Source organism: Cheilinus undulatus, linkage group 13, assembly GCF_018320785.1.
Source record: "Cheilinus undulatus linkage group 13, ASM1832078v1, whole genome shotgun sequence".
NCBI classification, from domain to species: Eukaryota; Metazoa; Chordata; class Actinopteri; order Labriformes; family Labridae; genus Cheilinus; species Cheilinus undulatus.
This window is the reverse complement of record NC_054877.1, coordinates 587138-611519: the sequence shown is the minus strand read 5'-3', so window position 1 is coordinate 611519 and position 24382 is coordinate 587138. Positions and strand designations below refer to the sequence as shown.

Below are 24382 nucleotides of genomic sequence, written 5' to 3'. Positions count from 1 at the left end.
AGTCTTGAGCTACGAAGCTCTCACTACAAACCCTAGCATAACTGCTAAGTGGGGGGTCCTTCCTTTTTATTGCTGCTAGCCATCGGCATAGGATCACTGGCCGTTACATCGGTAAATGATGACAATGAACGGTCCTCTCCTGGTCTTTAACTCTATCAAATTCATTGGAGCAGCGAGGGGCAATACAAAACATGCCCCCTTTGCTCTGTTTTTTGCTCACTTTTAGTGTTGTTCCAAGCAAGAGAATATGCACGAACCAATCCGATGACGTCACACGCGGCGGCACAACAAATATGGCGTTAGCCTTGTTTTGAAAGTGAATTTCTGAATACAGGATTTTAGAATTTATTTCGACTGTCGGTGTTTAAATGACATTTTTTTTTTGTTAGGGTGAGAGACCCTAACACACACCAACACACACACACACACCCACACACACACACACACACGATAAAAGTCTGAGAGCCAACGATTGTCGTCAAACTTGAACAGGAGTTATTAAAAATCTGTCACAGATAGCAGAAAAGTGGCTCCAGCATCAATAGCTGAATCATTCGTCTGTTAAAAACAAGGGAGTCTGTGGGAAACCCTGAGTTTTGGGGCCTTGACGTGGCCTGAGCCTGTGTGTAATCAGGTCTCAGACACGTCTTCTGTGACTGAGTTTTGATGATTTTAACCGTCTTTCTCCTGTCCCTCCTCCTCAGATGGCCATGTTTCGTAGCCTCCTGTTCACCGGAGACGGGGAGGCTCAATGCTGCATGGTGGACAACTACCGGCCTCCTCAGCCTCTCAAGGGCCGCCAGGTCCGCGCCTCCTTCAAATAAACCCAGCAGAATCTTTAGAGCTTCCCCACCCCGTTACTGACCCATCCCTCATTTCATTAACCTTTCTCTTTTACAGTCTTACTTTAGCTCATTAAACCTCTGACATAGACAGCCTGGATGTATTCTCATTTAAAGAACTATGATAAAGATTTTTCAGTTTTTATGTTTTTAGAATGAAGCAACCAGTTAGTCAATCTCAAACCAGTGTTTAAAAATGCCATCTACTCATAAAACTTTTATTTTAAACTATGACAATGTTTAAATGACTTTCAAGGCTCTCAGAAATCTTTCAAGGTTCCAGCAAGTCTTTTAAGGCTCTAACAAGTCTTTCAAGTCTCCAAGAAGTCTTTCAAGGTGCTAACAAGTCTTTGAAGGCTCCCAGAAGTCTTTCAAGGCTCTAACAAGTCCTTCCAGGGCTCTCAGAAGTTTTTCAAGTCTCTAGGGAGTCTTTCTAAGCTCTCAGAAGTCTTCCAGGGCTCTCAGAAGTCTTTCAAGGCTGTCAGAAGTCTTTCAAGGCTCTAAGAAGTCTTTCAAGGCTCTCAGACGTCTTCCAGGGCTCTCAGAAGTCTTTCAAGGCTCTCAGAAGTCTTTCAAGGCTCTCAGAAGTCTTTCAAGGCTGTCAGAAGTCTTTCAAGGCTGTCAGAAGTCTTTCAAGGTTCTAAGAAGGCTTTCAGGGCTGTCAGAAGTCTTTCAAGGTTCTAAGAAGGCTTTCAGGGCTCTCAGAAGTCTTTCAAGGCTCTCAGAAGTCTTTCAAGGCTCTCAGAAGTCTTTCAAGGCTCTCAGAAGTCTTTCAAGGCTCTCAGAAGTCTTTCAAGGCTGTCAGAAGTCTTTCAAGGTTCTAAGAAGGCTTTCAGGGCTGTCAGAAGTCTTTCAAGGTTCTAAGAAGGCTTTCAGGGCTCTCAGAAGTCTTTCAAGGCTCTCAGAAGTCTTTCAAGGCTCTCAGAAGTCTTTCAAGGCTCTCAGAAGTCTTTCAAGGCTCTCAGAAGTCTTCCAGGGCTCTCAGAAATCTTTCAAGGCTGTCAGAAGTCTTTCAAGGCTCTCAGAAGTCTTTCAAGGCTCTCAGAAGTCTTCCAGGGCTCTCAGAAATCTTTCAGGGCTGTCAGAGGTCTTTCAAGCCTGTCAGAAGTCTTTCAAGGCTGTCAGAAGTCTTTCAAGGCTGTCAGAAGTCTTTCAAGGCTCTCAGAAGTCTTTCAAGGCTCTCAGAAGTCTTCAAGGCTCTCAGAAGTCTTCCAGGGCTCTAAGATGTCTTTCAAGGCTCTCAGAAGTCTTTCAGGGCTCTAAGATGTCTTTCAAGGCTCTCAGAAGTCTTCCAGGGCTCTTACTAGTCTTCGGCCTTTAACCATACATGACATCGATGCTCGCTCTGCTTCTTCTGCCTCACCTAGCTATAGATTAAGCACAAAATGACAAGGCTATTTTCACTTCTTTTGTTTCCTTTGCTGATAGATTATATGTTCAGTTTCAAATCTAAAGAGTTTAAGCTGTTACACTTTTAGGTAGATTGCACAAAATCTGGCATAACTACTAGATAGCTAATGACTAACTAACTGTTAGTTAAGGGCATCAATTAGTAGTTCTTTGCTAGTTGACAAAAGCCACCAGTGATTCTTTCTTTATAAAGTAACCATGAAACTTCTTTGTGTTGTCATAGGTAGGGTTAGGTTTAGGGTAGGGTTAGGGATTGGGTACTGTTGGATTAGGGTAGGGTCAAGGTAGGCTTAGAGAAGGCTTAGGCTTAACATACGATATGGTAGGGTTAGGCTTAGGCTTAACGTAGGGTATGATAGGATTAGGGTTAAGCTTAACGTAGGGTATGGTATGGTAGGGTTAGGCTTTACGTAGGGTATGGTATGGTAGGGTTAGGCTTTACGTAGGGTATGGTATGGTAGGGTTAGGCTTTACGTAGGGTATGGTAGGGTTAGGGTTAGGCTTTACGTAGGGTATGGTAGGGTTAGGGTTAGTATCAGCCACGGTTTCTTGAAAATCTTTGAAAATATCTCAAAGTTCTGCCTTGTTTGCCTTGATTGTCCTCCTACTCTATGCATTCAGTCATATCTCAGACAGCTGCTGGGATCGTGGACGATTCTTTTCTGATGATGCCTCATTCTGTCCATCTGAGTTTTATTTAACAGTGTAGGCTCTTTGGCCTTCACCCACCAGCCAGTTCCTCTATGCAAGTAGACTTTAGGACTTGTAATCATTGTGTGATGGTGATGTTTAAGAGAATCCAGAATGTTATAAACCAGACTTTAGGTATTGTTCATCTTGGGGCCATGTCCAAAAACTTAAGTTTTATTTTAAAGCCTGCTCTCACTCTTATCTCATCAAATATGGCGGCTCAGTCAGGCCAAACACTGCAAAATGTGACGGTGAGTTCCCCTGTAGCCCTCCATCCAGTGTTTTAAAATGATGCTGGATTCATTATAACAATTATCGGCATCCAAAAGTACCTTAACTTTGAAAATCTTCAGTCGTACTTTAACCAAAAGCTGACATGAGCAGAAAAAAATAGCACTGTCTGAATGTCACAAATGCAATGAGAACTTTTTTGCACTAGAACATTTCAAGTTTATTTTATTTATTACAATTAAGAGGCACATTTGTTTGCTTTATATTGTTGTCTATTAAAAAGAAGACATTTCTGCATACAGAAAGCCTAGACATTCTGTTTTACTGCTTGGTGTTAGCACAGTTAAGTTTGTTAAATTGCATGTGATATTATTTACGTGTGTAAGTGGGGAAAAAGATATGCAGTACGTTATCTCAGAGGCTATGTTGGGTGGTCATGTAAAGCATGTGAACAGTGAAGGCCAGTTGATTCTTTACTATATACCAACCATCATCTGTGTCTACACAGAAACAGCCTAAATACTAAATACTGACTGAAGTCATTTCCCAGTATAACAGACCTGAACTCCTCTCTTCATGTACCAGCTGTTTCTTATTTTCTACAGCTCATTTGACCACTTTATCTATCTGAAGGTATGAATGAATGAAAGCATGTCCATGCTAAAATGAGGTTACAGGGGTATTTCTACTGTGTTGTACTGAAGTGTTTGGCTGCTGACTGAGCCGCTGTGGGAGTGGGAACGTGTTTCTCTGTGTGGGGCTGCCATCATCCCTGGGTTTAATTTTCATGGCTTTAACCAGTTCGGTATTCTTCTCGTGTGACTCCATGTTTTTATGTAGACCTGCCTATATCACCACAGTGCATTAAACTATGATAAAGAGACTCGTGTTATACAGAATTTAATGTTAGAAAGAGTGAAGTTGAAGATAGTAAAGTCCACAGTAATTTATCTTGACTTTTCATAACAGCTCTAAGACTGTGGCTCTAATGCGGACAGCATTAACCCTTTAAAGAGTGTCACTTTAAATGTTTGTCACAGTACTGACAGAAGCTTTGGAAAAATGTTGTCAATGAAAATGAATTTTATCAATAAAAACTTTGAACTGATCCACGTCTGAAGGTTTTTGTCTTGGCATGACATGTCATTTTTGTGTTTAAACATAGGCATGCTTTCAGAAAATGTGGCATTTTTAATTTATAAATTTGACAATTTAGGATACTTCATAGCATGGGGCACAGTAATCTCTAAATTTAGACTTTGATCTCAAAATTCTGAATTTGATATCATAATTCTGACTTTGATTCCATAGTTCTGACTGTGATCTCATAATTCTGACTTTGATTCCATAGTTCTGACTGTGATCTCATAATTCTGACTTTGATTTCATAGTTCTGACTTTGATCTCATAATTCTGACTTTGATCTCATAATTCTGACTTTGATCTCATAATTCTGACTTTGATCTCATAGTTCTGACTTTGATCTCATAATTCTGACTTTGATCTCATAATTCTGATTGAGGAACTGTGATCTTTTAATTCTGACTTTGATCTCCTAATTCTGACTTTGATCTCATTATTCTGACTGTGATCTCTTTATTCTGACTTTGATCTCATTATTCTGACTTTGATCTCATTATTCTGACTGTGATCTCTTTATTCTGACTTTGATCTCATTATTCTGACTTTGATCTCATTATTCTGACTGTGATCTCATAATTCTGACATTGATCTCGTAATCCTGACTTTGATTTCATAGTTCTGACTGTGATCTCATAATTCTGACTTTGATCTCATAATTCTGACTTTGATTTCATAGTTCTGACTGTGATCTCATAATTCTGACTTCGATCTGATAATTCTGACTTTGATTTCATAGTTCTGACTGTGATCTCTTTATTCTGACTTTGATCTCATTATTCTGACTGGGATCTCATAATTCTGACTTTGATTTCATAGTTCTGACTGTGATCTTTTAATTCTGACTTTGATCTCATAATTCTGACTTTGATCTCATTATTCTAACTTTAATCCCATAATTCTTTTAATTTCATAATTCTGACTTTGATTTCATAGTTGACTTTGATCTCAAAATTCTGACTGTGATCTCATAATTCTGCTTTTGGCCTCATAATTCTGACTGAGATCTGAAAATTCTGACTTTGATCTCAAAATTCTTACTTTGAGCTTATAATTCTGAATTTGATCTCATAATTCTGACTGTAATCCCATAATTCTTTTAATTTCATAATTCTGACTTTGATTTCATAGTTGACTTTGATCTCAAAATTCTGACTGTGATCTCATAATTCTGCTTTTGGCCTCATACTTCTGACTGAGATCTGAAAATTCTGACTTTGATCTCAAAATTCTTACTTTGAGCTTATAATTCTGAATTTGATCTCATAATTCTGACTGTAATCCCATAATTCTTTTAATTTCATAATTCTGACTTTGATTTCATAGTTGACTTTGATCTCATAATTCTGACTGAGATCTCATAATTCTGATTTTGATCTCATAATTCTGACTTTGATTTCATAATTCTGACTTTAATCTCTTAATTCTGACTGTGATCTCATAATTCTGACTTTGATTTCATAGTTCTGACTGTAAACTCATAATTCTGACTTTGATCTCATAATTCTGACTTTGATTTCATAGTTCTGACTGTGATCTCATAATTCTGACTTTGATCTCATAATTCTGACTTTGATCTCATAATTCTGACTTTGATCTCATAATTCTGACTTTGATCTCATAATTCTGACTTTGATCTCATAATTCTGACTTTGATTTCATAGTTCTGACTGTGATCTCATAATTCTGATGATGATCTCATAATTCTGACTTTGATTTCATTATTCTGACTGTGATCTCCTAATTCTGACTTTGATTTCATAGTTCTGACTGTGATCTTTTACTTTGATCTCATTATTCTAACCTTAATCCCATAATTCTTAATTTCATAATTCTGACTTTAATTTCATAATTCTGACTTTGATCTGAAAATTCTGACTTTGATTTCATAATTCTGACTTTGATTTCATCATTCTGACTTTAATTTCATAATTCTGACTTTGATCTGAAAATTCTGACTTTGATCTCATAATTCTGACTTTGATCTGAAAATTCTGACTTTGATCTCATAATTCTGACTTTGATCTGAAAATTCTGACTTTGATTTCATAATTCTGACTTTGATCTCATAATTCTGACTTTGATCTGAAAATTCTGACTTAGATCTCATAATTCTGACTTTAATTTCATAATTCTGACTTTAATTTCATAATTCTGACTTTGATCTGAAAATTCTGACTTTGATCTCATAATTCTGACTTTAATTTCATAATTCTGACTTTAATTTCATAATTCTGACTTTGATCTGAAAATTCTGACTTAGATCTCATAATTCTGACTGTGATCTCATAATTCTGACTTTGATGTCATTATTCTGACTGTGATCTCATAATTCTGACTTCAATGTCATTATTCTGACTGTGATCTCATAATTCTGACTTTGATGTCATTATTCTGACTGTGATCTCATAATTCTGACTTTGATGTCATTATTCTGACTGTGATCTCATAATTCCGACTTTGATTCCATAGTTCTGACTGTGATCTCATAATTCTGACTGTGATCTCATAATTCTGATATTGATTTAATAGTTCTGTGATCTCCTTATTCTGACTTTGATCTCATTATTCTAACTTTAATCCCATAATTCTTTTAATTTCATAATTCTGACTTTGATTTCATAGTTGACTTTGATCTCAAAATTCTGACTGTGATCTCATAATTCTGCTTTTGGCCTCATAATTCTGACTGAGTTCTGAAAATTCTGACTTTGATCTCAAAATTCTTACTTTGAGCTTATAATTCTGAATTTGATCTCATAATTCTGACTGTAATCCCATAATTCTTTTAATTTCATAATTCTGACTTTGATTTCATAGTTGACTTTGATCTCAAAATTCTGACTGTGATCTCATAATTCTGCTTTTGGCCTCATAATTCTGACTGAGATCTCATAATTCTGATTTTGATCTCATAATTCTGACTTTGATTTCATAATTCTGACTTTAATCTCTTAATTCTGACTGTGATCTCATAATTCTGACTTTGATTTCATAGTTCTGACTGTAAACTCATAATTCTGACTTTGATCTCATAATTCTGACTTTGATTTCATAGTTCTGACTGTGATCTCATAATTCTGACTTTGATCTCATAATTCTGACTTTGATCTCATAGTTCTGACTGTGATCTCATAATTCTGACTTTGATCTCATAATTCTGACTTTGATCTCATAATTCTGACTTTGATTTCATAGTTCTGACTGTGATCTCATAATTCTGACGATGATCTCATAATTCTGACTTTGATTTCATTATTCTGACTGTGATCTCCTAATTCTGACTTTGATTTCATAGTTCTGACTGTGATCTTTTAATTCTGACTTTGATCTCATAATTCTGACTTTGATCTCATTATTCTAACCTTAATCCCATAATTCTTTTAATTTCATAATTCTGACTTTGATTTCATAGTTGACTTTGATCTCAAAATTCTGACTGTGATCTCATAATTCTGCTTTTGGCCTCATAATTCTGACTGAGATCTGAAAATTCTGACTTTGATCTCAAAATTCTGACTTTGAGCTTATAATTCTGATTTTGATCTCATAATTCTGACTTTGATTTCATAATTCTGACTTTAAACTCTTAATTCTGACTTTGATCTCATAATTCTGACTTTGATTTCATAGTTCTGACTGTAAACTCATAATTCTGACTTTGATCTCATAATTCTGACTTTGATTTCATAATTCTGACTTTGATTTCATAATTCTGATTTTGAGCTCTTAATTCTGACTTTGATCTGAAAATTCTGACTTTGATCTCATAATTCTGACTTTGATCTGAAAATTCTGACTTTGATCTCATAATTCTGACTTTGATTTCATCATTCTGACTTTAATTTCATAATTCTGACTTTGATCTGAAAATTCTGACTTAGATCTCATAATTCTGACTTTGATCTGAAAATTCTGACTTTGATTTCATAATTCTGACTTTGATTTCATAGTTCTGACTGTGATCTCATAATTCTGACTTTGATCTCATAATTCTGACTGTGATCTCATAATTCTGACGATGATCTCATAATTCTGACTTTGATTTCATAATTCTGACTTTGATTTCATAGTTCTGACTGTGATCTCATAATTCTGACTTTGATCTCATAATTCTGACTTTGATCTCATAATTCTGACTTTGATTTCATAGTTCTGACTGTGATCTCATAATTCTGACGATGATCTCATAATTCTGACTTTGATTTCATAGTTCTGACTGTGATCTCATAATTCTGACTTTGATGTCATTATTCTGACTGTGATCTCATAATTCTGACTTCAATGTCATTATTCTGACTGTGATCTCATAATTCTGACTTTGATGTCATTATTCTGACTGTGATCTCATAATTCTGACTTTGATGTCATTATTCTGACTGTGATCTCATAATTCCGACTTTGATTCCATAGTTCTGACTGTGATCTCATAATTCTGACTGTGATCTCATAATTCTGATATTGATTTAATAGTTCTGTGATCTCCTTATTCTGACTTTGATCTCATTATTCTAACTTTAATCCCATAATTCTTTTAATTTCATAATTCTGACTTTGATTTCATAGTTGACTTTGATCTCAAAATTCTGACTGTGATCTCATAATTCTGCTTTTGGCCTCATAATTCTGACTGAGTTCTGAAAATTCTGACTTTGATCTCAAAATTCTTACTTTGAGCTTATAATTCTGAATTTGATCTCATAATTCTGACTGTAATCCCATAATTCTTTTAATTTCATAATTCTGACTTTGATTTCATAGTTGACTTTGATCTCAAAATTCTGACTGTGATCTCATAATTCTGCTTTTGGCCTCATAATTCTGACTGAGATCTCATAATTCTGATTTTGATCTCATAATTCTGACTTTGATTTCATAATTCTGACTTTAATCTCTTAATTCTGACTGTGATCTCATAATTCTGACTTTGATTTCATAGTTCTGACTGTAAACTCATAATTCTGACTTTGATCTCATAATTCTGACTTTGATTTCATAGTTCTGACTGTGATCTCATAATTCTGACTTTGATCTCATAATTCTGACTTTGATCTCATAGTTCTGACTGTGATCTCATAATTCTGACTTTGATCTCATAATTCTGACTTTGATCTCATAATTCTGACTTTGATTTCATAGTTCTGACTGTGATCTCATAATTCTGACGATGATCTCATAATTCTGACTTTGATTTCATTATTCTGACTGTGATCTCCTAATTCTGACTTTGATTTCATAGTTCTGACTGTGATCTTTTAATTCTGACTTTGATCTCATAATTCTGACTTTGATCTCATTATTCTAACCTTAATCCCATAATTCTTTTAATTTCATAATTCTGACTTTGATTTCATAGTTGACTTTGATCTCAAAATTCTGACTGTGATCTCATAATTCTGCTTTTGGCCTCATAATTCTGACTGAGATCTGAAAATTCTGACTTTGATCTCAAAATTCTGACTTTGAGCTTATAATTCTGATTTTGATCTCATAATTCTGACTTTGATTTCATAATTCTGACTTTAATCTCTTAATTCTGACTTTGATCTCATAATTCTGACTTTGATTTCATAGTTCTGACTGTAAACTCATAATTCTGACTTTGATCTCATAATTCTGACTTTGATTTCATAGTTCTGACTGTGATCTCATAATTCTGACTTTGATCTCATAATTCTGACTTTGATTTCATAGTTCTGACTGTGATCTCATAATTCTGACTTTGATCTCATAATTCTGACTTTGATCTCATAATTCTGACTTTGATTTCATAATTCTGACTTTGATTTCATAGTTCTGACTGTGATCTCATAATTCTGACTTTGATCTCATAATTCTGACTGTGATCTCATAATTCTGACGATGATCTCATAATTCTGACTTTGATTTCATAGTTCTGACTGTGATCTCATAATTCTGACTTTGATCTCATAATTCTGACTGTGATCTCATAATTCTGACGATGATCTCATAATTCTGACTTTGATTTCATAGTTCTGACTGTGATCTCATAATTCTGACTTTGATGTCATTATTCTGACTGTGATCTCATAATTCTGACTTTGATCTCATAATTCCGACTTTGATTCCATAGTTCTGACTGTGATCTCATAATTCTGACTGTGATCTCATAATTCTGATATTGATTTAATAGTTCTGTGATCTCCTTATTCTGACTTTGATCTCATTATTCTGACTGTGATCTCATAATTCTGACTTTGATTTCATAGTTCTGACTGTGATCTTTTAATTCTGACTTTGATCTCATAATTCTGACTTTGATTTCATAGTTCTGACTTTGATCTCATAATTCTGACTTTGATCTCATAGTTCTGACTTTGATTCCATAGTTCTGACTTTGATCTCATAATTCTGAGTTTGATCTCATTATTCTAACTTTGCTCTCAAAATCCTGACTGTGATCTCATACTTCTGACTTTATCTCATAATTCTGAGTTTGATCTAATAATCCAGACTTCGATCTTATAATTCTTTGGTGGTGATGAGAAGGGGGTAGGATGATTAATCAACCTTGTTCCTGCTCATAGAGCTGAATGTTCCTCATCATCATGACAACATAAACACACATACAACTGTTTATGTGCAGGGCTTTTTGTATAGACAGATTTATTGTGCAGTAAATAAATCACTTTAAACTGAGGGACTGTGAGTCGTTATTCAAACAACACATTGTCTCCTGTTGTCTTAGCTGTTCAAACTGACAGGCTTTAAGAAGGAGAGGCTGTTGTCATGTTGTAAATCTCTGGTCTGACCTGGACTGTAGAGAACCAGGTTTCTTATAACAAAACTGTTCATATGTGGTGTTAACCTGTCTAAAATAGCCAGCTATAGTGTAGGTTCAGACAAAGATGTTTGTGCTGAGGAGCTTCATCTTCAGCTTTAGACAGCTACCGGGAAAACACTACTGCAGAGGAGGGCAGGGTTTAACTTAGGGGCTAATTTACCATCCCATTTATGACCTCGGGTATGTAGTTCTGAGGAAAACGTCTCTCATTAGAGTTAATTTTTCTGTGCTTGGACAGTGGTGGAAAACAAGAGTTTTGTTAGAGAAAAATACCTTTCAGATTTTATCTGCACAGCCTGATGGAAGAGAAGGCAGAATGTCATGTTTGATACTGTTCTAAGTAAGTACTTGACCCTAAAATCTACCGTACGGTCATGAATCTAGATCCCATCTTAAACCAGATCTGTCTCATGGAGCAGGGGCTGAGGGGAGCTGGCTGCTGACGGCCTTAACGCTGCCTTACATAACACCGTTTGTCTGATTGTTGGCATCTTCACCAACGGCTCTTTGTTAGAGTTTTCATCATCACAGACCATTAGTGGATCATTGTTGGTTCTTTGGCCCTGGAACAACTGCTCCGTCTGTCTCTGTGAGGTTCTGATGGACGAGAGCGCGCTTCAGTCTAACTTCAGGTTCTGTCTGCTGTTGGTGAAACAGTGGTGGTTGGTTTGAATGGGCGTGTCTGCTCGTTATCGTCACAGAGAGACGGCGGCTTCTCAGAAACACTAACACTGCACTTTTATCACAAACAGACATGCTCTCTTTATCTTTAATGAAACTGTTCACTGAACAACGCCAGATAGAGGCCAGCGGGTCACATGACCTCAAAGTCCCAGCTGACCCTTTGTAGGCCCCACCCTCAACAGGAAGTGACCTGTCAGCCTCCTTGGTTAGTGTTAGAAGGTTAGACCAGCTTTAGTCGCTGGACTTGCCCAGGTTTAAAACAAGTGTGATGTGACTAACTTTGATTGATATTCTCCTGATTTAACTGTTTTATGTTATTAATATAACAGAAAACAAAGGAACGTGAGAACAACACAACAAAAAGAAGGAAAAAATAGAAATGTAGAAAACAAGACAAGAAATTAGACCAGATAAAACACAAAAACCCTCAAAATATCCTTTAAGTTAGCACACAAATCACAACATAATATGATCTCAAAAAGAATATCAATATATGAGAACATAAAATAATGTTAGACAATACCACTTATATGAGAACATAAAATAATGTTAGACAATACCTCATATATCAGAACAAAAAAATAATGTTAATACCACATTTATGAGAACATAAAATAATGTTAGGAAATTACCACATATATCAGAACATAAAATAATGTTAGGAAATACCACATATATCAGAACATAAAATAATGTTAGACAATACCACATTTATCGAACAAAAAAATAATGTTAATACCACATTTATGAGAACATAAAATAATGTTAGGCATTAGCATATATATCAGAACATAAAACAATGTCAGACAATACCACATATATCAGAACATAAAATAATGTTAGACATGAGCATATATATCAGAACATAAAACAATGTCAGACAATACCACATATATCAGAACATGAAATAATGTTAAACATTACCACATATATCAGAACATAAAATAATTTTAAACATTACCACATATATGATAACATAAAATAATGTTCGAAAATACCACATATATCAGAACATAAAATAATGTTAGGAAATACCACATATATCAGAACAAAAAATTATGTTAATACCACATTTATGAGAACATAAAATAATCTTAGGCATTAGCACATATATCAGAACAAAAAATAATGTTAATACCACATTTATGAGAACATAAAATAATCTTAGGCATTAGCACAAATATCAGAACATAAAATAATGTTAGACATGAGCACATATATCAGAACATAAAATAATGTTAGACAATACCACTTATATGAGAACATAAAATAATGTTAGACAATACCTCATATATCAGAACAAAAAATAATGTTAATACCACATTTATGAGAACATAAAATAATGTTAGCCAAAAGTATATATATAAGAACATAAAATAATGTTAGACAATACCACATATATCAGAACATAAAAATAATGTTAAAACCACATTTATGAGAACAAAAAATAATGTTAGGAATAGCACATATATCAGAACATAAAATAATGTTAAACATTACCACATATATCAAAACATAAAATAATGTTAGACATGAGCACATATATCTGAACATAAAAGATGTTAGACAATACCACATATATCAGAACATAATATAAAGTTAAACATTACCACAGATATCAGAACAAAAAATAATGTTAATACCACATTTATGAGAACATAAAATAATCTTAGGCATCAGCACATATATCAGAACAAAAAATAATGTTAATACCACATTTATGAGAACATAAAATAATGTTAGACAATACCACATTTATCAGAACATAAAATAATGTTAGACATGAGCACATATATCAGAACATAAAATAATGTTGGACAATTCCACATATATCAGAACATAAAATAATGTTAGACAGTTCCACATATATCAGAACATAAAATAATGTTAGGCATTAGCACATATATTAGAACGTGAAATAATGTTAGGCATTAGCACATATATGAGAACATAAAATAAAGTCAGAAAATACCACATGTATCAAAACATAAAATAATGTTACGCAATACCACATATATTAGAACATAAAATAATGTTAGACATGAGCACATATATCAGAACATAAAATAGTGTAGACAATACCACATATATCAGAACATAAAATAAGGTTAAACATTTCCACATATATCAGAAAATAAAATTATGTTAGACATGAGCACATATATGATAACATAAAATAATGTTAGAAAATACCACATATATCAGTACATAAAATAATGTTAAACATTACCACATATATCAGAACATAAAATAATGTTAGACAATACCACATATATCAGAACATAAAATAATGTTAATACCACATTTATGAGAAAATAAAAAAATGTTAGGCAATAGCACATATATCAGAACATAAAATAATATTAAACATTACCACACATATCAGAACATAAAATAATGTTAAACATTACCACATATATCAGAACATAAAATAATGTTAGAAAATACCACATATATCAGAACATAAAATAATGTTAAACATTACCACATATATCAGAACATAAAATAATGTTAGACAATACCACATATATCAGAACAAAAAAATAATGTTAATACCACATTTATGAGAACTTAAAATAATGTTAGCCAAAAGTATATATATAAGAACATAAAATAATGTTAGACAATACCACATATATCAGAACATAAAAATAATATTAAAACCACATTTATGAGAACAAAAAATAATGTTAGGAATAGCACATATATCAGAACATAAAATAATGTTAAACAATATCACATATATCAGAACATAAAATAATGTTAGACACGAGCACATATATCAGAACATAAAATAATGTTAAACATTACCAAATATATCAGAACATAAAATAATGTTAGACATGAGCACATATATCAGAACATAAAATAATGTTAAACATTACCACATATATCAGAACATAAAATAATGTTAGACATGAGCACATACATCAGAACATAAAATAATGTTAGACAATACCACATATATCAGAACATAAAATAATCTTAGACATTAGCACATATATCAGAACACAAAATAATGTTAGACAATACCACATATATCAGAACATAAAATAATGTTAGACATTAGCATACAGTGCTTAACAAATGTATTAGACCACCCTAACCCTAACCAAAGTCAGGTTTATGCCACAGCTGCCCTAAATTAACAGCATTGGTAACTACCAAAATTATTTTTTATGTTTCTGCAATGGTTAATACACCAATATTTAGAAGCTCTTTAACCCAGATAATTTTAATACTTAAATATAATTATTATTGTTATCCATAAATTTTCAAATTTACTGATTTACAAAAACAACTGAAAAAATAGTAAAGCACATTATTTTTTCTTGATTAATATGTCAAATCATAGTTATTTACTGTCATTCCTGAACAGAAAAATGAGATTTAGTGGTTGAATGTTATGCTTGATTCATTTCTGACTTCTCAGAGAAGCCCAGTGAGCCGGCTCAAATTTGGGTGAATTCAGTTTGAAATTCCTCATTCCTGTTCAAAATGGTAAAACGTGGAGAGCTGACTGAAAATGAAAGAGTCCGCATTAAAGCACTTCATGATGCTGGATGGTCTCTGAGACAGATATGACAGCTGGTCTAATACATTTGTTAAGCACCGTATATCAGAACATAAAATAATGTTAAACACCCTACCTATCTATCTATACCTATACATACCTACTAATAGAACACTACTAATAAACATTCCATCCTGTGCCTGCAGAGATGATGTCATCTCCTAAAGTTTATTAAACATTCCATCCTCTGCCTGCAGAGATGATGTCATCTCGTAAAGTTTATTAAACATTCCATCCTCTGCCTGCAGAGACGATGTCATCTCTTTAAGTTTATTAAACATTCCATCCTCTGCCTGCAGAGATATCATCTCATAAAGTTTATTAAACATTCCATCCTCTGCCTGCAGAGATGATGTAATCTCTTTAAGTTTATTAAACATTCCATCCTCTGCCTGCAGAGATGATGTCATCTCTTTAAGTTTATTAAACATTCCATCCTCTGCCTGCAGAGATGATGTCATCTCGTAAAGTTTATTAAACATTCCATCCTCTGCCTGCAGAGATGATGTCATCTCGTAAAGTTTATTAAACATTCCATCCTCTGCCTGCAGAGATGATGTTATCTCTTTAAGTTTATTAAACATTCCATCCTCTGCCTGCAGAGATATCATCTCATAAAGTTTATTAAACATTCCATCCTCTGCCTGCAGAGATGATGTAATCTCTTTAAGTTTATTAAACATTCCATCCTCTGCCTGCAGAGATGATGTCATCTCTTTAAGTTTATTAAACATTCCATCCTCTGCCTGCAGAGATGATGTCATCTCGTAAAGTTTATTAAACATTCCATCCTCTGCCTGCAGAGATGATGTCATCTCGTAAAGTTTATTAAACATTCCATCCTCTGCCTGCAGAGATGATGTCATCTCTTTAAGTTTATTAAACATTCCATCCTCTGCCTGCAGAGATATCATCTCATAAAGTTTATTAAACATTCCATCCTCTGCCTGCAGAGATGATGTAATCTCTTTAAGTTTATTAAACATTCCATCCTCTGCCTGCAGAGATGATGTCATCCTTCATCGCAGCCTTCCCCAAACTAATGCTGAGGACTAAGTGTTCGGGGTCCAGGTGTTTGTTGGGGGTTTTTAGGGGGACGTTCTTCTCTTTTTATGAGTTCATGAACATGGCGTCATGCTCACCCACCTTTATAATGTTCTCTTAGACAACGGCACATCAATAACTGTAATTTACAGCTTGTTGGCATCACCATTGGAGTTTAAGATCTGTACTTTAGTTACAGGCTATGGGAAGGATTCCTGACCACCACAGGACGTCCCGCCCTCAACTATGACGTGATGCTGACTATATCTATGGAAGTTTTCTGGGGGCTCTCCTGGTTCAGGAGCAGTCCAGTCCTGTTTTTGTCCAGCGTTTGAGTCCGGATATATCGGTAAGAATGTTAATGAGAGGGCAGAGGGCTCAGACCTGGCAGCAGCACCACAGAGCTGCAGTAATCACTGAGCATGTGCGTGTTTTTGTGTATCTGAGGCTATGAAAGAGGCTTTGATGAGCCTCGATTGTCTCTGATCCTTAGCGTCGGTCAGAGAGACAAAGATGGCGCTCTGAAGGCTGTGTTGTGGCGGTAAACATGCTTGTTGTTCGTCAGTGTTGATGAAAAGATGCATGACTAATCCTTTGTGTAAACTCCAAATATTACATAACCAGAGGATCCCCTCAACAACTTCCTCTCTCTGTGGCTCCACAGCCACCCTCCCCCATCCCAAGGTGACCTACAATGTCACTTTCCTCATGGCTGACTGACACGAGTTACCATGGCAACAGCATGTCCATATCATAAATTATAGAGGAGGAGGTTCAGACTGCTCCGCCTGCTGTTTTTAGGCTGTTGGCATGGTAACGCTCCTGGATCATCCTGCTGGGGCTCTAGATGCTCAGAAATAATAAAAACAGTCCTGTGAGAAAGTATTGTTGTGTTTCAGATCATTAAACTGATGTTAATACCAGACCTGAGAAAATACCAAAGCCAGTTTTTATCTGATGCTTTCATTTATTCAGGGTAAATCCATCCAAACCTGCCTGGTCCTGTGTGAAACAGCCATTCCCCCTGTACCTGTTCCATCCTTGATGTTTGTGATAACTGTCAGTGAGTCTTTCTCATTGCTGTGGAGGAATGTTGTCCCGCTCTCTGCAGAATAGTTTTATTTCAGCCTCACTGGAGGGTTTTCCAGCATGAACGATCTGTTTGAGGTCACACCACAGCATCTCAGTCAGATCTAAGTCCAGACTTTGACTAGACCACTCCAGAACCTTCATTTAGTCTTTAGTCCATTCAGCGGTGGACTTGCTGGTATGTTTGGGATCATGGTCCTGCTCCATAACCCCAGTGGTCTTGAGCTTGAGGTCAGGTACTGATGGCCGGACATTCTCCTTCAGGATTTTCTGGTACAGAGCAGAATTCATGGTTCTAGTGGTCTGGGTCCTGGTCCAGACCATCTAACTATGCTGTGTTGGTTTGACTCCAGACGGAACAGGATGCATACCTTCCAGAAAGTTCCTCTTCTGTCTGGTCAGTCCACAGATTATTTACCCAGAAGTCTTGGGGGTCATCAGGATATTTTTAGTCAAATGTGAGACGAGCCTTGAGTTCTTTTGGTCAGCAGTGGTTTTGGTCTTGGAACTCTCCCACTGAGTTCATCCCTTATTTCAACCGTCTCTAAATGAAAAATGGCCCTTAACTCAGAACTTCAGTGCTTTAAGGCGAGATCAGCCAATTAGAGGCGTGGCGGTGATATAAACCAAGTTTTTACAAGATTTCATCAGAGTGGAAGTTTCCCACCTAAATGCAGGTTCAGCCAATCAGGGCTGTTGCTGTGACTCTGGGATTGTGGGTAATGTACTGTTGGCGGGGAGCACAAAGAAGCCACATTTCTCTGAAAAAGAGATAGAGAACAGGAGAACTAGCGCGCATGTGTCCTGATTCCTGTCTCAGGTAGCTTTAATGGTTCTGTTAATATAAGGATGAGTACTTTCACAGGATTAAGGGTTTGTTGCTGTGTGTCAAATAAAATCCATCTCTGAGATCAGCTTCAGCTGGTGGGTTGGGACCTAAAAATGGGTCACAAAGTCATTTCCAGTCGGTCCAGTGTATGACTGGAAAAAAGTCTGTAAGTGCTTTTATTTTGAAGGATGTGCCTCTTTGTTTCATCTCATCTTTTGTACCGTCTCTAGTCCAAACTGGTAGGATTTGATTACGATTGAAACTGTTCTGGGCTGTGATTGGTCAGAAGGAGAAGATGATGGGTCCAGACTGGAGGCCAGCAGAGAACCACTGATCTAGGGACCTCAGCATAAAGAGACAGGCAGCAGAGGACCAACAACAGTTAAAGAGGTGATGGAGGTGAAACAGCGAGGGTCGGTCCTAGTTTTAATGACCGTGTTATCTAGTCAGATCAACGTCCTTCTCTGAGAAAACGATGAAGAGCAGTCAGACGTACTCCTCTGAAGGAACAGCATCAGTAACGGAGAAACCTCCTTCTTTGTGATGCAGCCGTCTCATTATGAAACGTCCTCAGCTCGGTGACGTCTGCAGCAGGAAGGGCTGCGTGTGAATATTTCATCTGTTTCTCCTTCATCGTCCTGAGGAGGAGGAGGATGATCTATTATGGATGCTCTCTCCTGCTGTCATGTTGGTGTCGACTTTAACCTTTCAACCTCAGAGAACAGGAGCAGAGGAGCTGTGAATGCTGGGTAATTTTACTAAGACACTAAGAAATGTATTCTTTAAAATCCTTTCACACAGACTTTACAGGTTCTGATGTTCTCCAGAGTTTCCTGCTCTGTGGTCTAATCTCAGACCACTAGAGGGCGCTCTGAGTCCTAATAAAATGACTGACCACGGATCAGCACTCGTGAAGGTTAAAGACGAGAAACATTTAGCGTGTTTCACAGCCAGCGGATTTTTAATCTGAAATCAGAAAATAGAAACACAAACTGTGAAAACCCCTGCTGACACTGCACCAGTCTGTCTGTCATGCTCCTTTTGCCCTCACCTGTGAACAAAACCCAAAGATACTTGAACTCCTTCACCTGAGGCAGAGACTCCCTCCCCTTCTGACAGGACTAATCCATGGTTTTCCGGCAGAGAACCACGTCCTCGGACTTGGAGGTGCTGACTCTCATCTCGACCGTCCCAGTGCCTGCTGGAGGTCCCCGGCTGAGGAAGCCAGCAGAACCACAAACCCTGGCTGCGCTTTGAGACCCTGTCCATGAGAACCACAAAGAATCAGAGATGGGGGGCAGCCCTGGTGGAGGTCAACACACACCGGGAACGTGTGTTTGTGTCTAGGATGCAGACACAACTCTTACTTTGGTTATACAGGGACCTGAAGAGCTGGTCCACTGTCCCACAGCCAGGCCAGGATCCCCACTGTTCCTCCTGTATCTGAGGTTTTCAATCAGCTGTTGTTTGCAGCATTTTCTCGAAGCACGCATTGAATCGTACACAGACTAATTCACTACTTTAAACAGTCTAAACATTAGGTACAGCGGGGCCTACAACACACAGCCATGTCCCATGTTACTAAATATGAATCAAGTTAAATCCTGCTTTGAAATTTTTACTCTCAATACTTAGATAGTTCAAGAAAAAATAGTTCAATTCATTAAGATTGATAAATAAATGAGATGTTTTTTCCATTTTTACTGGCCTTATTTATTTAAATCTTATAATTAAACTGCTGCTTTTATACTGGCCCTGTATTTTATAACAAATATTCAGCGGGCTGTGGTGTTATCATGGTCTAAAGCTGCAAACCTGAACCAGGTCCAAACAGCTGACGAAATATTTAGTCCTTAGGATGAAACTCAGGATTTGCTGTTGTGTGTGCGTCTCTGTGGTAATGGAGGGTATAAACTACGGAAGCCCCAGGGGGAGAAAAAGAGGAGCTGCGCAGGAATTTCCTACAATCTAGATTTTTATTTTTTAAATCGTCCTAAACAGAAAATTGTAATTAATAAAAAAATCGGTATATCACACAGGCCTAATGTCTGACGGTCCTACATCCACTGTAGAACAAAGTGAGCTTTAGGGTCAAAGGTCGTTGGTAGTGTTGGTCCATGATTGTTTAATGCACGGGTGTCAAACTCAAGGCCCGGGGGCCAAATGTGGCCCACGGTGCAGTTTTACCAACAAGATCATTTCATATTTTAATTAGAAGTAGCTCACCTGAACGAGGTCTGCAGATTTCCTCCAGTATAAAAATGTAAACTTAACCTTGAAGATTAAAAAAAAAAACTTGTGAAGTCATAAAAGTCTAAAAAAGTAGAGAGTAGAAAGAGTCAGGAAGGAGGGGAAGAAATTAATTTGTGTTTTCATTTCATATTTTAATTTTGCATTCCAAGATTATGACTGAAACTTAGGATTTTGACTTTTTATTTTATATTTTGACCTTTTAAATTCATAATTTTGACCTTTTCTGTCATATTATGACCTTTTAGGTTAACGATTTTTCATTTTAAGTCAAATCTTGACCTTTTAAACTCTTAACTTTGACTGTTAATCCCATATTTTGACTTTTTTAACTCCTGATCTAGAATTTTATCTCATATTTTGACGTTTTAGAGTCAAAATTTTGTATTTTATCTCATATCTTGACCTTTAAACTCATGATTCTAACTTCCTATCTCACATATTTGACTTTTAAAACCTTATTTTGACTTTCAGTTTTGTATTTTGACCTTTATGACTTATAAACTTGACTTTTTAGCTCAGATTTTGAGCCTATAACTCATTATTTACTTAGCATTTATTTGACATGGACAGTAACACTAATGCTGTGATATTTAATGATTTTGACTTTTTTTTTTTTTAGAAATCTTAAAATCATTTATCATCACTGTTTAGTTTCCTCTTTAGTTCATTACCTGTGAAACACGGTTGACAGTTTTGGGTCAAATCTTGACCCTGTTAGGCCCTCAGGTTAGACCTAAATTCAGTGACTGAGTTTGACATCCCTGGTCTAAGATGAGGAAAGTTAAAGCTGAAGTCCTTCAGTGTGTCAGCTTTAAGGTTGGTGTTTGTTTCTGTCTGGGTTGAGACTCTTTATCAGAGGTCAGCCTGGTTCCTGATGGTTGTTTACAGTGATAATATTTAGTCTGAGATATCACAGGAACATCAGACCGTACATCTACTGAACACATTTACCCCAAACATGGAGAAGCTCCTTCATCAGTGTGAAATCTCACAGCTAAATCTCAGATGTGTGGACGCCGATGAAGACCAGCAGGTGTTCAGTAACACTTTTAATCCCGTTTAAAGATGCCGGCTCAATTCAGGGCTCAGGTGAAAAAGCTCATACACACCCTGAGGTCAAAGGTGCGAGTTTCCGCACAGCGGTAACGTTTTATGTATTTTAAGGAATGGATTTATGATCCAAATTCACGTGTCACTGAGCACAGACATAATATGTGACAGGAGATTGGCTGGCTGGATGTCGGCGTCGCCGCCATGTTGCCAGAGGGAAGTCGCTACTTCATTCAATACAGTAGACAAAGACTGTGCATGTTTTCAGAATAAAAAGCTCAAACGATGAGATTACATGGATTTTAATGAATCATTTATAATAAATGATCCATTTTAAAATAATAACTGACAGTGAAACAGAAAAGCAGAATCCACTTTCTTGTATTTTCTCAGTTAAATGAAAAGATGTACTCCATGATTTGAAATAAAATAATTTCATATATATATAACTTTGTCAAATATGTATAGATATTTTTATTTTAAATCTTTATATATACATATCTATATATTAATCTGATCGTTTGAGCCAGGGGGTGGCGTATTTCCAGTGGAAAATAAGACCGCTTCACAACTTCCGCCCAACAATACGTGCTAAGCCAAAACGAAACCTAAACCCTCCTATACTGCCTTAATTTGTCCGTTTCGTTGTTTTTTTAGTTTTGGTTGTTGTGTTTACTCTACCATCATCGCTTGGCATCCAAACATGCTAAAATTATGTTTCAAAAACAGGTTAAAGGCGCTTCTGGACATCGTTGCTGCGTGCTGCAATGTACATCTTCAGCTGCATTTAACTGGTCATTGACAGTCAGCTCAGGCAACTCATGCAAACAGCGAGTAAACTGCAATGAATTTGTCATCAAATGCCTTTCTCTTCTCCCAGCTGGAAGTGTGGGAGCCGTCTAATGCCAAATGCGGAAGCAGTTCATGCATAGAGCCCATTCCAATAACTTGACCAACAAGGCCTTTTTCACTCACACACAGAGTATTTCTGGTTCAGCGTTTATTGTGCCGGACCACTTCCACCAAAATGGGCCGTCTGCATGAAAAACGATTTAAAATGTATTTATATATATACTTATAATTATTCATTAAAATCCATGTAATTTCGTCGTTTGAACTTTTTATTTCGAAAACGTGCACAGTCCTTGTCTACTGAATTGAATAACGTAGAGACTTACTTCTGGCAACATGGTGGCGATGCCGGCGTCAGGCCAGCCAATCTCCCGTCGCACATTATGTCTCTGCTCAGTGATACGTGAATTTGGATCATAAATCAATTTAATAAAATTTATGTTGTGTAATCGCTTTGCTTGTCAGTCTGAAAAGTCCCGTGTTTTTCATCTACTTATATTTCCTTATGGGACCAACTTGCCTCCGTTAACATGGCGGCGATGCACGAAGAAAACAACAAAGAAGACGTTCAGTTGAAATGATTTCTGGTATTAGAAGACGAGATAAGGCGGCGCTTGTCTGACTTCCGGTGTGAAGTGGAGGTCCTCCGATGTATCCGGGTCCCTCTCCAAATTTCTGAAGCATCAGATTCTAAACCGTTTTTATTTTTAACTGAAAGTTTAAACTTTAATCAAAAACTGTCAGAAGCAGTGTAGAATTGAACTTTAACGTGTTTTCTCTTCTTTTTTCTTGTCTTTTCATGTTATCATTTCTTTTGGTGTTGATATTTGTGAGTTCATTCTGGTCTACTCAGGACGTCCACCTACACGTTTTTGGATGTGTTGGCTTTATATTTCTAACCCAACAGTGTTAAATAGCTGTTAAAACATAAACTGTAATACATAAAGTCTCCACACTGAGGGAAAAACAATGATTCAGAATGACTCACTTAAAACCAGAGTTGTTTTGGGTGAATTTATGGACTTTTTTTTTTTTAACTCGTTTATGTTTCCCTTTCCTTTTTTTTTCTTTTTGATAAAGTGAAAATACATACACAGAGCATTAACAAGAAAACACAACAAATACACACACACAAAGAAAAAACAACAAACTAAATCAATTGATAAAGAAATTTAAAAAAAATACTAAAATAAAATAAAAATAAAAGCCACAGACATTATTATGGCTTTGGTGTTGGATAATCTGTGTTGTGCTCTGGTGTCCTGGCTTACACAGTAAATATTACTGTCTTCTTGTTAGTTCAGGGGAAAAGATGTTATAAAGAAAGAATAGTTGTCCTAAAAATAAAAAAAATAAATAAAAAATGGGGGGGACTAATCAGACTGACAATTATATCAGAAAATGAAATTATAATTTTAATAATAATAATAATTACAGTACCAATAAAGGTAACAATTAGTATAATATAATACCAACAATGATAGTAGACATAAAATAATAACAGATAAGAAAATACAAAAAAATAAAATAAAATAAAAATGGAATAATACTCATGAGGTGAATCATAATAATGTGTATGCATACACTTTCATTCATGTATGAAGAGCTCCATCTGCTGGACAGCATGCCAACTGTGGAAGGTTCCAGTCAGAAATATTTTAATACTCACTGGTTTGTGCCTCATATACGGGCTCTCACAGCATAAAAGTGACTTTTAGCACCAGCTACAACACTGAACTACAGTGTTATGTCAGTGTTACTCAACCCTGCTCAACCAAAGAGCCAAACTGTTGAAAAATACCTTTGCAAGAGCCACGATAGAAATAGGTTAAAGATGGCAAAAATTGTCAAAAGCAGCAAAAATGTGTAAAAATTGGGAGAAAAAGTGG

General features: G+C 36.0%; 1 protein-coding gene across 1 annotated transcript in view; it reads left to right on the top strand.

Annotated features, from left to right (window-relative positions):
• The window catches only part of ca8 (carbonic anhydrase VIII), a 34256-nt gene extending 29975 nt beyond the window's left edge, over positions 1–4281 (top strand). Inside the window, exon 7 of the mRNA XM_041802765.1 lies at positions 705–4281. Within this exon, the coding sequence (XP_041658699.1) occupies positions 705–824 (120 nt within the window). The 3' untranslated portion in view covers positions 825–4281. The remainder of the gene's footprint in view (positions 1–704) is intronic.
• The last annotated feature ends 20101 nt before the right edge of the window (positions 4282–24382 follow it).